At 46.4% G+C, this 13,003-nt stretch overlaps 1 protein-coding gene across 1 annotated transcript in view; it reads left to right on the forward strand.

Moving 5' to 3' along the window:
• The first annotated feature begins 277 nt into the window (after positions 1-277).
• The window catches only part of tha1 (threonine aldolase 1), a 71,180-nt gene continuing 58,454 nt past the window's right edge, over positions 278-13,003 (forward strand). Inside the window, exon 1 of the mRNA XM_078401892.1 lies at positions 278-576. Within this exon, the coding sequence (XP_078258018.1) occupies positions 348-576 (229 nt within the window). The 5' untranslated portion in view covers positions 278-347. The remainder of the gene's footprint in view (positions 577-13,003) is intronic.

Raw genomic sequence — 13,003 nt, forward strand, 5'->3', positions numbered from 1 at the left:
GGGAAAGGAGAGGTCAGAGCTCGAGGGGTCAGAGCTCGAGGGGTCAGAGCTCGAGGGGTCAGAGCTCGAGGGGTCAGAGCTCGAGGGGTCAGAGCTCGAGGGGTCAGAGCTCGAGGGGTCAGAGCTCGAGGGGTCAGAGCTCGAGGGGTCAGAGCTCGAGGGGTCAGAGCTCGAGGGGTCAGAGCTCGAGGGGTCAGAGCTCGAGGGGTCAGAGCTCGAGGGGTCAGAGCTCGAGGGGTCAGAGCTCGAGGGGTCAGAGCTCGAGGGGTCAGAGCTATAGGCTTCGGGCTGGAGACGGCTCCTGGGGCTCCCTCTGGGATTGCCAGTGATCCCGGCCAGGGAGGGTCATGGCCGGGGCCGGGGCCGGGGCGATGCGCTCCGGGCTGCTGAGGCTCCCCGCGGCCGGCCGCCGCTGGTACCGGGGCTCGGGGCCTCGCCCTGGGGCTGAGGCTGGGCCGCACCGGGTGGTCGACCTGCGCAGCGACACGGTGAGCCGGCCCGGCGCGGCCATGCGGGCCGCCATGGGCAGCGCCGCACTCGGGGACGATGTGTACGGAGAGGACCCAACCGTCAACGGTAAGGAGAGGCCGAGGCTGCGGCCTAGCTTCGCCGGGGGGGGGGGAGAGGGAATGAGGGGGGAGGATAGCAGGGGAGGGAGGTGGAGAGAGGGCCAGAAGGGAAGAGGGCGTGGGGAAGGTGAGATGGGAGGATATAGAGGGGGTGGAGGGGATTGGAAGGAAATGGAGGGAGGTTGGGAGAGGGAGGGGTAGAGAGGTGGTAGTGAGAGAGAGAGAGAGAGAGGGGAGGGGGAGAGGCAGATGTAGAGAGGGCAGGGATAGAGGAGGCAGTGAGTGAGAGAGAGGGAGGGGGGAGAGGGAGAGGTAGAGGGCAGGGGTAGAGGAGGTAGTGAGAGAGAGGGGAGAGAGGCAGGGGTAGAGAGGCAGTGGTAGAGAAGGCAGGGTAGAGAGGAGGTAGTGAGGGGAGGGGAGAGAGGCAGGCAGGCAAGCAGAGGTAGAGAGGGCAGGTGTAGAGAAGAGGTAGTGAGGGAGAGGGGAGGGGAGAGAGAGGCAGGCAGAGGTAGAGAGGGCAGGGGTAGAGAGGAGGTAGTGAGAGAGAGAGGGGATGGGAGAGAGGGAGATGGGACGGGAGAGAGAGAGGGGATGGGAGAGACTGTACCTCGGTACAAGTGACAACAATAAACCCAAACCTAAATCCTTTATAAAATACATAAAATACATAAAGTGCTGGAGTAACTCAGCGGGGCAGGCAGCATCTCAGGAGAACAAGGATAGGTGACGTTTCGGGTCTGGACCCTTCTTCCAAAGTCTAAAGAAGGGTGCCAACCCAAAACATCTAGAGATGCAGGAGAGGTGGGGGAGGGGTGGGGGGGGGGGGGGGGGGGTTGATGAGGAAGAACAAACTTAGATAGGATATTCCTTGGGGGTTGCTATCTGGGTAGAATTTAGAAACAGACAGGGAATGACCACTTTGATGGGACTGTATTAAAGCCCCCAATAGTCAGAGGGAAATAGAGGTGCAGATGTGTAAGGTGATTGCAGATAGCTGTAAGAATAATTGGACAGTTTTTGTGGGAGGTCTCGATATCCTTAACATTGACGAGATCTCCCATGGTGTAAAGGGCTTGGATGGGATGAATATGTTAAATGTGTTCAAGAAAGTTTCCTTAATCAATACATAGAGGGTATACAGAGAGGTATTTTGGATTTCACCTATTTCTTCAATGTGTATAAAACTTATTAGTGTTTAAGCCTGGGCAATAGTACATACCTATGTATATTTGAATTTGTAGCAGGGAGTGTGGGTTCGTTCAGCCATCTGAAAATCAGTGCAGCAACCCAACTGAGATTGATAACTAAAGATAGGCACAAATGCTAGAGTAACTCAGCAGGTCAGACAGCACCTCTGGAGAACATGGATAGGTGAAGTTTCGGGTCGGGGCCCTACTTCAGAGTTGAGATTGATAACTACAGTGCAAACAGTTTCTTTATAGGAATAAATGAGCAAATCATACAGGAATCAAGGAAATGCATCGTAAGCCACGGCATTTAAAAGAGCAAGTTAATGATTTTGGTGAGACCCATATCAATATTGTACAGTAATCCTGATAAGTTAAAAATTCCTGTCCCGCTGAGTTACTCCAGCATTTTGTGTCTGTTTTCAAGTTAGAAAGCTAACTGTTATCTTAACTTTTTCTTTCAGCAGTTCTTAAATCTCTTTTTTTGTTTCTGCAATTTTTTAAAACATGTTTTGTTGGGATTACCAACATGTTGATACACAAAACAACAAGACTTTGTTGCATCGTTTTGCTTGTGGTTGTTCAAGAATAATCTTCAGGAAAACTCATAGCAAATATATTTTAATCCTTTCTAAATGAGTTTCAAAATTGTGAAATTGTGGACAATCCAAATTTATGGGTTTCCCAAGAGAATCTTCCCAGTTCATTCCCCGCCTTCTTTCACCATCCCATGAAATATTCATATCCGCATGACAACACAATTCACGTCATGTTTAAAATGTTTCAGGGTTTTCATAATATATACAATAGTTTCAATTGTGCAAGGTTGGATGCAGTACAAGCAAATTATGAAAAAGTGGTGTCTAAATTTGAGAAAATCCAAAGTGAGAGAAGAAGATAATGGTTGTTATTAAATCGAACTAAGTATTGGAAGATATTTTTGTTATCTGACTATAACAATTCCCTCAATTTATCAAAGTTATTTAGGCGTGGCGCGATGGTAGAGTTGCTGCCTTACAGCACCAGAGGCCCGGATTCAATCCCGACTACGGGTGCCGTCTATACGGAGTTTGTACGTTCTCCCTATGCTCCGGTTTCCTCCCATACTCCAAAGACATGCAGGTGTGTAGGTTAATGGGCTTCGGGAAAATAGTAAATAGTCCCTAATGTCTAGGACAGTGCCAGTGTTACGCAGTGAGTGCTGGTCGGCACGGACTCAGTAGGCCAAAGGGCTTGTTTCAGTGCTGTATCTCTAAAATGCAGTCTAAACTGTAGGTACTGGTTAATTTATAATAATTAGCGTCTGCAGTTCTTCATTTCCACATTTTGACTGCTCCACTGCAAAAACTCCTCAAAGTATGCTTTGAAGAAGTTGCAGGTACTATCGCAACATTTAAGAAACATTTAGACAGATAAATGGATAGGGCAGGTTGAGAGGGATAAGGGCCAAATGCAGGCAGGTGGGACTAGTGTAGATGGAGCATGTTGGTTGGCATGAGCAAGTTGGCAGCTCCGCTCAGTCCGCCTTAACCTACCTGACCTCCTGCATATCGGCATAGGGCGGCACGGTGGCGCAGCTGTAGAGTTGCTGCCTTACAGCGAATGCAGCGCCGGAGACTCAGGTTCGATCCCGACTACGGGTGCCATCTGTACGGAGTTTGTACGTTCTCCCCGTGACCTGCGTGGGTTTTCTCCGAGATCTTCGGTTTCTTCCCACACTCCAAAGACGTACAGGTTAATTGACTGGGTAAATTGTCCCTAGTGTGTGTAGGATAGTGTTAATGTGCGGGAATCGCTGGGCGGCGCGGACTCGGTGGGCCGAAGGGCCTGTTTCCGCGCTGTATCTCTAAAATAAAATATATATATATATATATATATATATTGGCGAGACCAAGTGCAGACACGGCGATCGTTTCGCTGAACACCTCCACTCAGTCTGCCTTAACCTACCTGATCTTCCGGTTGCTCAGCACTTTAACTTCCCCTCCCATTCCCTTTCTGGCCTGGGCCTCCTCCATTGTCAGAGTGAGGCCCAGTGCACATTGAATGAACAGCACCTCATATTTCGCTTGGGTAGCTTACACCCAAGCTGCATGAACATTGACTTCTCTAACTTCAAATAGCCCTTGCTTTCCCTCTCTCTCCATCCCCTCCCCTTCCCAGTTCTCCCACCAGTCTTACTGTCTCCGACTACATTCTATCTCTGTCCCGCCCACACCCCTGACATCAGTCTGAAGAAGGGTCTCGACCCAAAACGTCACGGATTCCTTCTCTCCCGAGATGCTGCCTGATCCGCTGAGTTACTCCAGCATTTTGTGTCTACCTTTGATTTAAACCAGCATCTGCAGTTCTTTCCTACACATTTGGGCCGAAGGGCCTGTTTCCACGCTGTTTGACTCCATGACTAAGTTCTTCCTTCTCTCCAAAGGGAATTCTGTGAGACATACCCTCACTGCTCCCCCCCCCTCCCCCCCCCCCCCCCCCGTGACTTCTGCTACTGTCTTCACAGATGCTGCCTGGCCTGTTGAGTTACTCCAGCGCTTTGTGCCCCTCAGATTATCACTTAAATAACCAAAGTTTAATTTAATCAGAGTATGTTCCTGGGTAATGTATTTTGTTCTGGGCAGGATGAAGGTGAAATTGCTGTTTCGAGGCATTTGAAGAAAAATGTTTTGTCAAATGTAGCTCATTTAGCCATTTGCAGTCAGATTAAAGCATGCATCTCCAATGGAAATTCAACACCTTAAACTTAGAAAAATATTTTCCACTGTTCTGTGTACTCAGGTTTTGCAGCTTTTAATTAAAGCAAATTGGTTTTCCTGTTCTACTTTGTTATTTCTAGCAATACCTTAAAAAATGTTTTTTTTACACTTCTTCATTCTGATGTGCTATAAGCACCTCTACCCCTGTAACATTGGTTAACGAGAGTACAGATGCTATCAACTTTCCATAGAGCATGAGTGTTTAGTTATTTCCATAACTCTTCACACCTATTGTGCCTAAAATCAGTCAGTAACATTGAGATCTGTGGCTTGTTGAACCATTTAAGTGTGCACCAGGTAGTGGCGTGGACCGCATAGAATGGTTCTTGTCCTTTGGTGATCCTTCAGAGTGAAGGATGACTTGCCTCTACTCTAATCCTGTGGAGTGGAGAAATCTGTGCATGAATTCATTGAATGTAGTGTGGCCCTTGTTAACCAACTATCACATGGACCTAACAGAGTCCAAGTCCCAGACTAAGTCCCAGATGAGTGGAGATTTTGCTTTGCTATAAGCGCGTGTGCGCACGCACACACACATGCACACACCCACACAGACATGCACACAAACACACACACAAAAACACACACACACACACACACCATTCATAGATGCACACTGACACCTCTTCAAGTAGTATAAGAAAATAACTGCAGATGCTGGTACAAATCGAAGGTATTTATTCACAAAATGCTGGAGTAACTCAGCAGGTTAGGCAGCATCTCGGGAGAGAAGGAATGGGTGACATTTCAGGTCGAGACCCTTCTTCAGACTGATGTCAGGGGGGGGCGGGACAAAGGAAGGATGTAGGTGGGGACAGGAAGATAGAGGGAGATCTGGGAAGGAGGAGGGGAAGAGAGGGACAGAGGAACTATCTAAAGTTGGAGAAGTTGGATGTTCATACCACTGGGCTGCAAGCTGCCCAGGCGAAATATGAGGTGCTGCTCCTCCAATTTCCGGTGGGCCTCACTATGGCAATGGAGGAGGCCCATGACAGAAAGGTCAGACTGGGAATGGGAGGGGGAGTTGAAGTGCTCGGCCACCGGGAGATCAGTTTGGTTAATGCGGACCTAGCGCAGGTGTTGAGCGAAGCGATCGTCGAGCCTGCACTTGGTTTCGCCGATGTAAATAAGTTGACATCTAGAGCAGCGGATGCAATAGATGAGGTTGGAGGAGGTGCAGGTGAACCTCTTCAAGAGTGTCTAAGCATCAGCGTGCATGATTGTTCAATTACATGAGTGGTCCTTGATCTTATGAAAGGACTCTCTTCGAATGATATAGGCGCAATACAATGCGATACGATACGATACGATAGAACTTTATTTATCCCAGGAGGGAAATTGATCTTCCAACAGTCATAAAACACAACATACATGAAACATGAAATGAAAGTGACGAGTGGAAACTCAAGAGCAGGGCAAAGAAAATCAAGGGAACATATGGAAAGCATTGTGAACTGGAAAACAAGGGCTGAAGAAATTACTGGATGATAAATAATTCTTGCCCAACCTCCAGGCCTATGATATTATAGCAGTATAAACAAGGGAATAAGCAATATAAACAGAAGTTGAGTAATCTGGTCTCACGGCTTGTCCATGCCCTAAGTGAAAAACTCAGGAAATATTTCTATCTGCATGTTTTCAAGAGAACTGTAGCTAGCCTTATCAAATATTAAAAGCACGTGCAAAATGTAAACTGCCGGAGGAACTCAGTGGGTCAAGCAGCATCTGGGGAGGGAAAGAGAATTGTCCATGTTTCGGGTCAAAACCATGCGTCACGACTGAAAATGAAGAGGGAAGGTAGCTGGTATAAAGTGGAGAGGAGAGGAGTGGTGAGACAGGGACTGGTAGGTGATTGTGGGCTAAGGGGGAGTGGGATAAGATGGGTGGACGAAGCCAGGTGGAGTAGAGAGAGGGATGATAGGAGGAAGGAACTGTCGATGCTTGTTTACACCGAAGATAGACACAACATGCTGCAGTAACTCAGCGGCTCAGGCAGCATCTGGAGAAAAGGAGAATAAGGTCATGTGATGGGAGTAAAATGAGGCCATTCGGCCCATCAAGTCTACACCATTCAATCATGGATAATCTATCTCTCCCTCCTAATCCCATTCTCCTGCCTTCTCCCCATAACCTCTGACACCTGAACTAATCAAAGTAGGTGATGTTTCGGGTCGGAACCCTTCTTTCGATTCCTTTTCTCCAGAGATGCTGCCTGACCCGTTGAGTCACTCCAGCATTTCGTGTCTACCTTCGGAAGATAGGAAATAGCGGACAAGGGGAGAAAAGGGTAGATGGAGCTGGGGGTTGGGGGATGGGTGAGGGGAGGGTGAAGATGGATGCGGACAAGCAGGTTCAAAAGTAAGATAAGAATGGGTTGGCATGGATGAGTTGAGGGCTGATTTCTGGGACTCGATGATAATGGGAAGCATTAAGGAGAGCTGAAGGACAAATGGAACCACATGGGAGAGAGGAGATCTGGTGGGTGAAGAGTGTGGGTGTTAGGTGTGTAACCAGGAGGAAAGGGCATGTGAAAATTGGTGATTGGTGGCTGGAGGCCGGTAATGGTAAAGGGAACAAGAATGGAATCACCGGAGGTAGAATAGAAGGAGAGAAAGGCTCTAGACTTAGATTCCAACATTGCAGTCTCTTGAACTCCATTAAAACTCCTTGTAATAACGTACTAATTTTAGATATTTTCTTTGGCCTTCTGTCACTATTGTGCAGTTTTGGATATTTTCTGAATATAGTACTTTTTTTAACGATAATGCACAGTTGTCTCACATTGATTCTTCAGAAAACGTATGAGGAAGGCAGACATATGGAACAGCAGACGCTGGTTTAGAAGAAAGGACGCAAAATGCAGGAGTAACCCAGCAGGTCAGGCGACATCTTTTTAGAACATGGATAGGTGACATTTTGGGTCTGGACACTTCTTCAGACTGATAGTAGGGGGGCGTCCAGACCCGAAACACCATCTATCCATGTTCTTCAGGGATGGTGCTTGACCCGCTGAGTTACTCCAGCACTTTGTGTCGTTATATATGAGGAAGGCATTTGGTCTACTGGTTCCCAGTCACATTGTGGTGGGGACATCATGCAATGAGTAATCTGTGTTAGGGATTCTGATTGAACAGTAACTATGTAAGAAGATTTTGTGGAAAACTTGCCTCCTTTTCTTTGAAATCGTCTCGAGGTAGCACTTTGTCACTACCATTTAGGAGTGTCAGTCAGCATGTCAGGAGAGTGCACAAGTTTCCAGAGTGGAATCTGGACCTGGACTTTCTGACTCAGAAGCAAGAGTGCCAAAGCTGGCCCTGACAACTTACTCATTTCACACAGCCTGCTTCATTCAGCTTGCTGCCCAAACATTGCTGTAAACACAAAAGGAAAAACTGTTCAAAACTACTTTTCAGCTTAAAGTTGCTAAGCAATGTGTTCATTTTGCAAGCAACAGAAGAGAGAGTTGGCAAGAGTTCTTAAAACCTAATATTTTTTTAATGATTCATGTCTTCAGTAATCTAGGTTAATTCTCTGCAATTTTCATTAGAAATTGGTTTGATAGAGTTTGTGTTGTACCAGTGTATAAACATGTGTAGTTTCTGGTGATGTGTAATGGAGATCACTAGGTTTGCACTAAAAATGTAAGTTTCACTGTCTCTCTAAACTAAACTAAACTAAACTAAACTAAACTAAACTAAATTAAACAAATCAACCTGGATTAATCAAAGTATAAATACATCTATCTTAGCATGTGCTTTAACACCAATGTAAGCATTTGTGCATTGAACTCTGCTTCCGAATTTTCAATTTCATTGCCTTCAACGGAATTGAAACTTCACATCCATAAAAAGAGTACATTCTTGCATTTCCCATTTAGCCCATGTGATGAAGTCCACAATTTCACACAAACTGCTGGAGTAACTCAGCAGGTCAGACAGCATCCTTGGAGAACATGGATAGGTGATGCTTCAGGTCGAGACTCTTCTTCAGACTCTTGATTGGGGTCCAGATCCGAAACATCATCTATCCGTGATGCTCCCTAAACAGCTGAGTTACTCCAGCATTTTTTTTTCCGTAAGCCAGCATCTCCTTGTTTCTCCATACTTTTACACCTTGGTACTTAAAAGCACAAGAAATGTTTACTGTACTTTCAAGAATGACTGATTGTCTTTGTATGGTATAAATACTGAGAGGTATGAAAACAAGATAAGCAAATGGAATCGATTCAGTTAGCCTTGATCAACAAGTGAAATCAGCTTGTGAGGCTGAAAATTCAGATCTAAAAATTCATGACATAGGAGCAGAATTAGGCTATTCGGTCCATTGAGTCTACTCCGCCATTCACTCATGGCTGATCTATTTTTCCCTCTCAACCCCATTCTCCTGCCTTCTCCCCGTAACCTTTGACAACCTTACTAATCAAGAACCTGTCAATCTCTGCTTTAAAAATACCCATTGACGGCCTCCACAGCTATCTCCCTCCGGCAATGAATTCCACAGATTCACCACACCCTGGATAAAGAAATTCCTCCTCAATTCCATACTAAAGGGATGTCCTTTTATTCTGAGGCTGTGCCCTCGGGTTCTAGACTCTGCCATTACTGGAAACATTCTCTCCACGTCCACTCTATCTAGGCCTTTCATTATCTGGTACATCCGCCCCCCTCATCCTAAACTCAAGCGAGTAGAGGCCCAGAGCCTTCAAACGTTCCTCATGCCTTAACCTAATCATCCCCGGGATCATTCATAGGAAACTGTGGCACGGTGGCGCAGCGGTAGAGTTGCTGCCTTACAGCTCTTTGCAGCACCGGAGACCCGGGTTCGATCCCAACTACGGGTGCTGTCTGTACGGAGTTTGTACGTTCTCCTCATGACCACACGGGTTTTCTTCTAGATCTTCAGTTTCCTCCCACGCTCCAAAGGCGTACATGTTTGTTGGTTAATTGGCTTGGTATAAATGTAAATTGTCCCTAGTGTGTGTAGTATAGTGTCAATGTGCGGTGGACCAAAGCTGTATCTCTAAACTAAACTAAACCTCTTTTCCAGAGCTCGGTGAGAATGTTCCCACAGATAATGGTTGGAGTGAATAACGTAGATAATCGGAACAAATATGTAAGGGAACACGAAATGGTGGGTTATGCTGATAGATTTAAATGAGGAAAGGTTTGAGTGGAGAATAAACATAGGCATGGACTTGTTGGGCAGCGTAGTCTATTTCTGTGCCAGATATCCTATGTATATTATTCGTGTCTATTTGCTCCAAAGGAAAATATTGGTGCCAACATTAACATGACTTTGAAACCTATTTCCGTACATTTCAAAGCAGTGTTTCTTTTCATTTCTTGTCCACATCTGTAACAATACTTATGTTTTTAACAAGTGTACATTTCGGAAGCAGTTCTATAATTATTTCCTTTACAAACAGACTACAGACGTCATAACATTCAAATGATTCTTGCCAGAAATGTAACATGCAGCCGATCACAGCGCCAATTTTGTAGCTGAGAGTTCAGAGATGCAGCATGGAAGCAGGCCCCTCAGCCCATCGGGTCTGTACCGACCATTGATCACCCATTCACACTACTTCTTTGTTATCCCACTTTCTCATCCACTCCCTACACACGGGGCAATTTGCAGAAGGCCAATTAACGTCTGTCAATCCTGCACGTCTTTGGGATGTGGAAGGAAACAGGAGCACCTGGTGGAAACCCATGCGATCACAGGGAGAACATGGAAAATACACGGACATCACTGATGGTCAGGATTGAACGCGAGTCTCTGATGCTGTGAGGCAGCAGCTCTCCCAGCTGCGCCACTGCGTGCCCTTTGTGTTTGTTTTGAACTCTCAAATTGGCATGGTGGTGTGGGGGTGGCGGGACGGCACGGTGGCACAGCGGTAGAGCTGCCGCCTTACATTGCCAGAGGCCCTGGTTCGATCCTGACTACGGGTGCTTGTCAGTATGGAATTTGTGCCTTCTCCCCGCGACCTGCGTGGGTTTTCCACGGGAGCTCCAGTTTCCTCCCACACTCCAAAGACGTACAGGTTTGTAGGCTAATTGGCTTGGTATAATTTTAAATTGTCCCTAGAGTTTTGGATAGAGTTAGTTGGCCGGCACGGACCCGGTGGGCAGAAGGGCCTGGTTCCACACTGTATTAAAAAAAAGTCACTAATTCTCACAAAACTGTCATGTTGAACCTTATTTTATGTTTCAATAAGTTAATTCGATGACGTCAACTTTGACACCTGCCAGAGTAGTGTAGGAAAATAACTGCAGATGCTGGTACAAATCGAAGGTATTTATCCACAAAATGCTGGAGTAACTCAGCAGGTCAGGCAGCATCTCAGGAAAGAAGGAATGGGTGATGCTTCGGGTCGAGACCCTTCTTCAGACTCAGTCTGAAGAAGGGTCTCAACCCGAAACGTCACCCATTCCTTCTCTCCTGAGATGCTGCCTGACCTGCTGAGTTATTCCAGCATTTTGTGGATAAATTGACACCTGCCAGAGATCATGTTCCCATTATTAGACACTGGAAAATTTCAGAGTTTGAAGTACATTAACAGGTGAATTCAATGTTTATTTAATGGAATAAAGGATTTAGCTGTCTGTGTAAACCTTTGGAATTTTTCGAAACACCAGTAGCATTGTCTCAATTAGTATTTATTTCAAGATTGCCACTGATGTGTTGGGGAAAGATCAAAGAAATGATGACAGCTGGTTGGAAGTGGGGCTGGTTGGATCTGTTTTAGGAACGGTACAACGTAGCTACAGTAAACTGGTCTGTCTGACAGTAGCCCTGGAGGGTGTCAGCAGCCCTCTTGGACAGAGAACACGTCTCCTGTGGGACCATTTCCCACCACAGTTTAAGAATAAGGGGTAGGCCATTTAGAACGGAGATGAGAAAAAACTTTTTCAGTCAGAGAGTTGTGAATCTGTGGAATTCTCTGCCTCAGAAGGCAGTGGAGGCCAATTCTCTGAATGCATTCAAGAGAGAGATAGATAGAGCTCTTAAGGATAGCAGAGTCAGGGGGTGTGGGGAGAAGGCAGGAACGGGGTACTGATTGAGAATGATCAGCCATGATCACATTGAATGGCGGTGCTGGCTCGAAGGGCCAAATGGCCGCCTCCTGCACCTATTGTCTATTGTTTATAACTAACTTCCCGCGACCCACCCATAACACCGTCCCTTCTTCCTCCCATCTTTGCAGCATCCATTATAGAGTCATAGTGATACAGAGTGGAAACAGGCCCTCCGGCCCAACTTGCCCAACATGTTCCGGCTACACTCGTCCCACCTGCCCGTGTTTGGTCCATATCCCTCCAAACCTGACCTATCTGTTTCTTAAGTGATGGGATAATTCCCTGTCTCAACTACCTCCTCTGGCAGATTGTTCCATACACCCACCACCCTTTGTGTGGAAAAAGATACCCATTTGTAACTAGCTGTCAGTAGAACATAACACCACACGGGAACGGGCCTTTCAGCCCACGTTGTTTGTGCTCAACATAAAGCCAAGTTTAACTGATCTCAACAGCCTGTACATGACCCATATCCCTCTATACTTCCAGGTGCCTTTCCAAAAAACTCTTAAATGCAATGATTGTATTTGTATCTGCTCCACCACCACCCCTGGCAGTGCATTTCAATCCCCCCACCACATTCTGTGGGGGAAAAAGGTTCTGAACGTCTATCCTGTCTACTATATTGATGTATAGTAATATCAAGTCTTCCCTCAACCTCCGACATTCCAAAGAAAATAATCCAAGTGTATCCAAACTCTGCAGCTGAAACCCACTAATCCAGGCAGCATTCTGATAAACCTCTTCTGCAACCTCTCCCAAAGCCGCCACATCTTTTAGACAATAGACAATAAACAATAGGTGCAGGAGGAGGCCATTCGGCCCTTCGAGCCAGCACAGCCATTCAATGTGATCATGGCTGATCATTCTCAATCAGTACCCCGTTCCTGCCTTCTCCCCATACCCCCTGACTCCGCTATCCTTAAGAGCTCTATCTAGCTCTCTCTTGAATGCATTCAGAGAATTGGCCTCCACTGCCTTCTGAGGCAGAGAATTCCACAGATTTACAACTCTCTGGCTGAAAAGGTTTTTCCTCATCTCCGTTCTAAATGGCCTACCCCTTATTCTTAAACTGTGGCCCCTGGTTCTGGACTCCCCCAACATTGGGAACATGTTTCCTGCCTCTAACGTGTCCAACCCCTTAATAATCTTATATGTTTTGATAAGATCCCCTCTCATCCTTCTAAATTCCAGTGTATACAAGCCTAGTCGCTCCAGTCTTTCAACATATGACAGTCCCGCCATTCTGGGAATTAACCTAGTAAACCTACGCTGCACGCCCTCAATAGCAAGAATATCCTTCCTCAAATTTGAAGACCAAAATTGCACACAGTACTCCAGGTGCGGTCTCACTAGGGCCATGTACAACTGCAGAAGGACCTCTTTGCTCCTATACTCAACTCCTC

The sequence above is a fragment of the Rhinoraja longicauda genome, chromosome 6 (genome assembly GCF_053455715.1).
Source record: "Rhinoraja longicauda isolate Sanriku21f chromosome 6, sRhiLon1.1, whole genome shotgun sequence".
Taxonomy (NCBI): domain Eukaryota; kingdom Metazoa; phylum Chordata; class Chondrichthyes; order Rajiformes; family Arhynchobatidae; genus Rhinoraja; species Rhinoraja longicauda.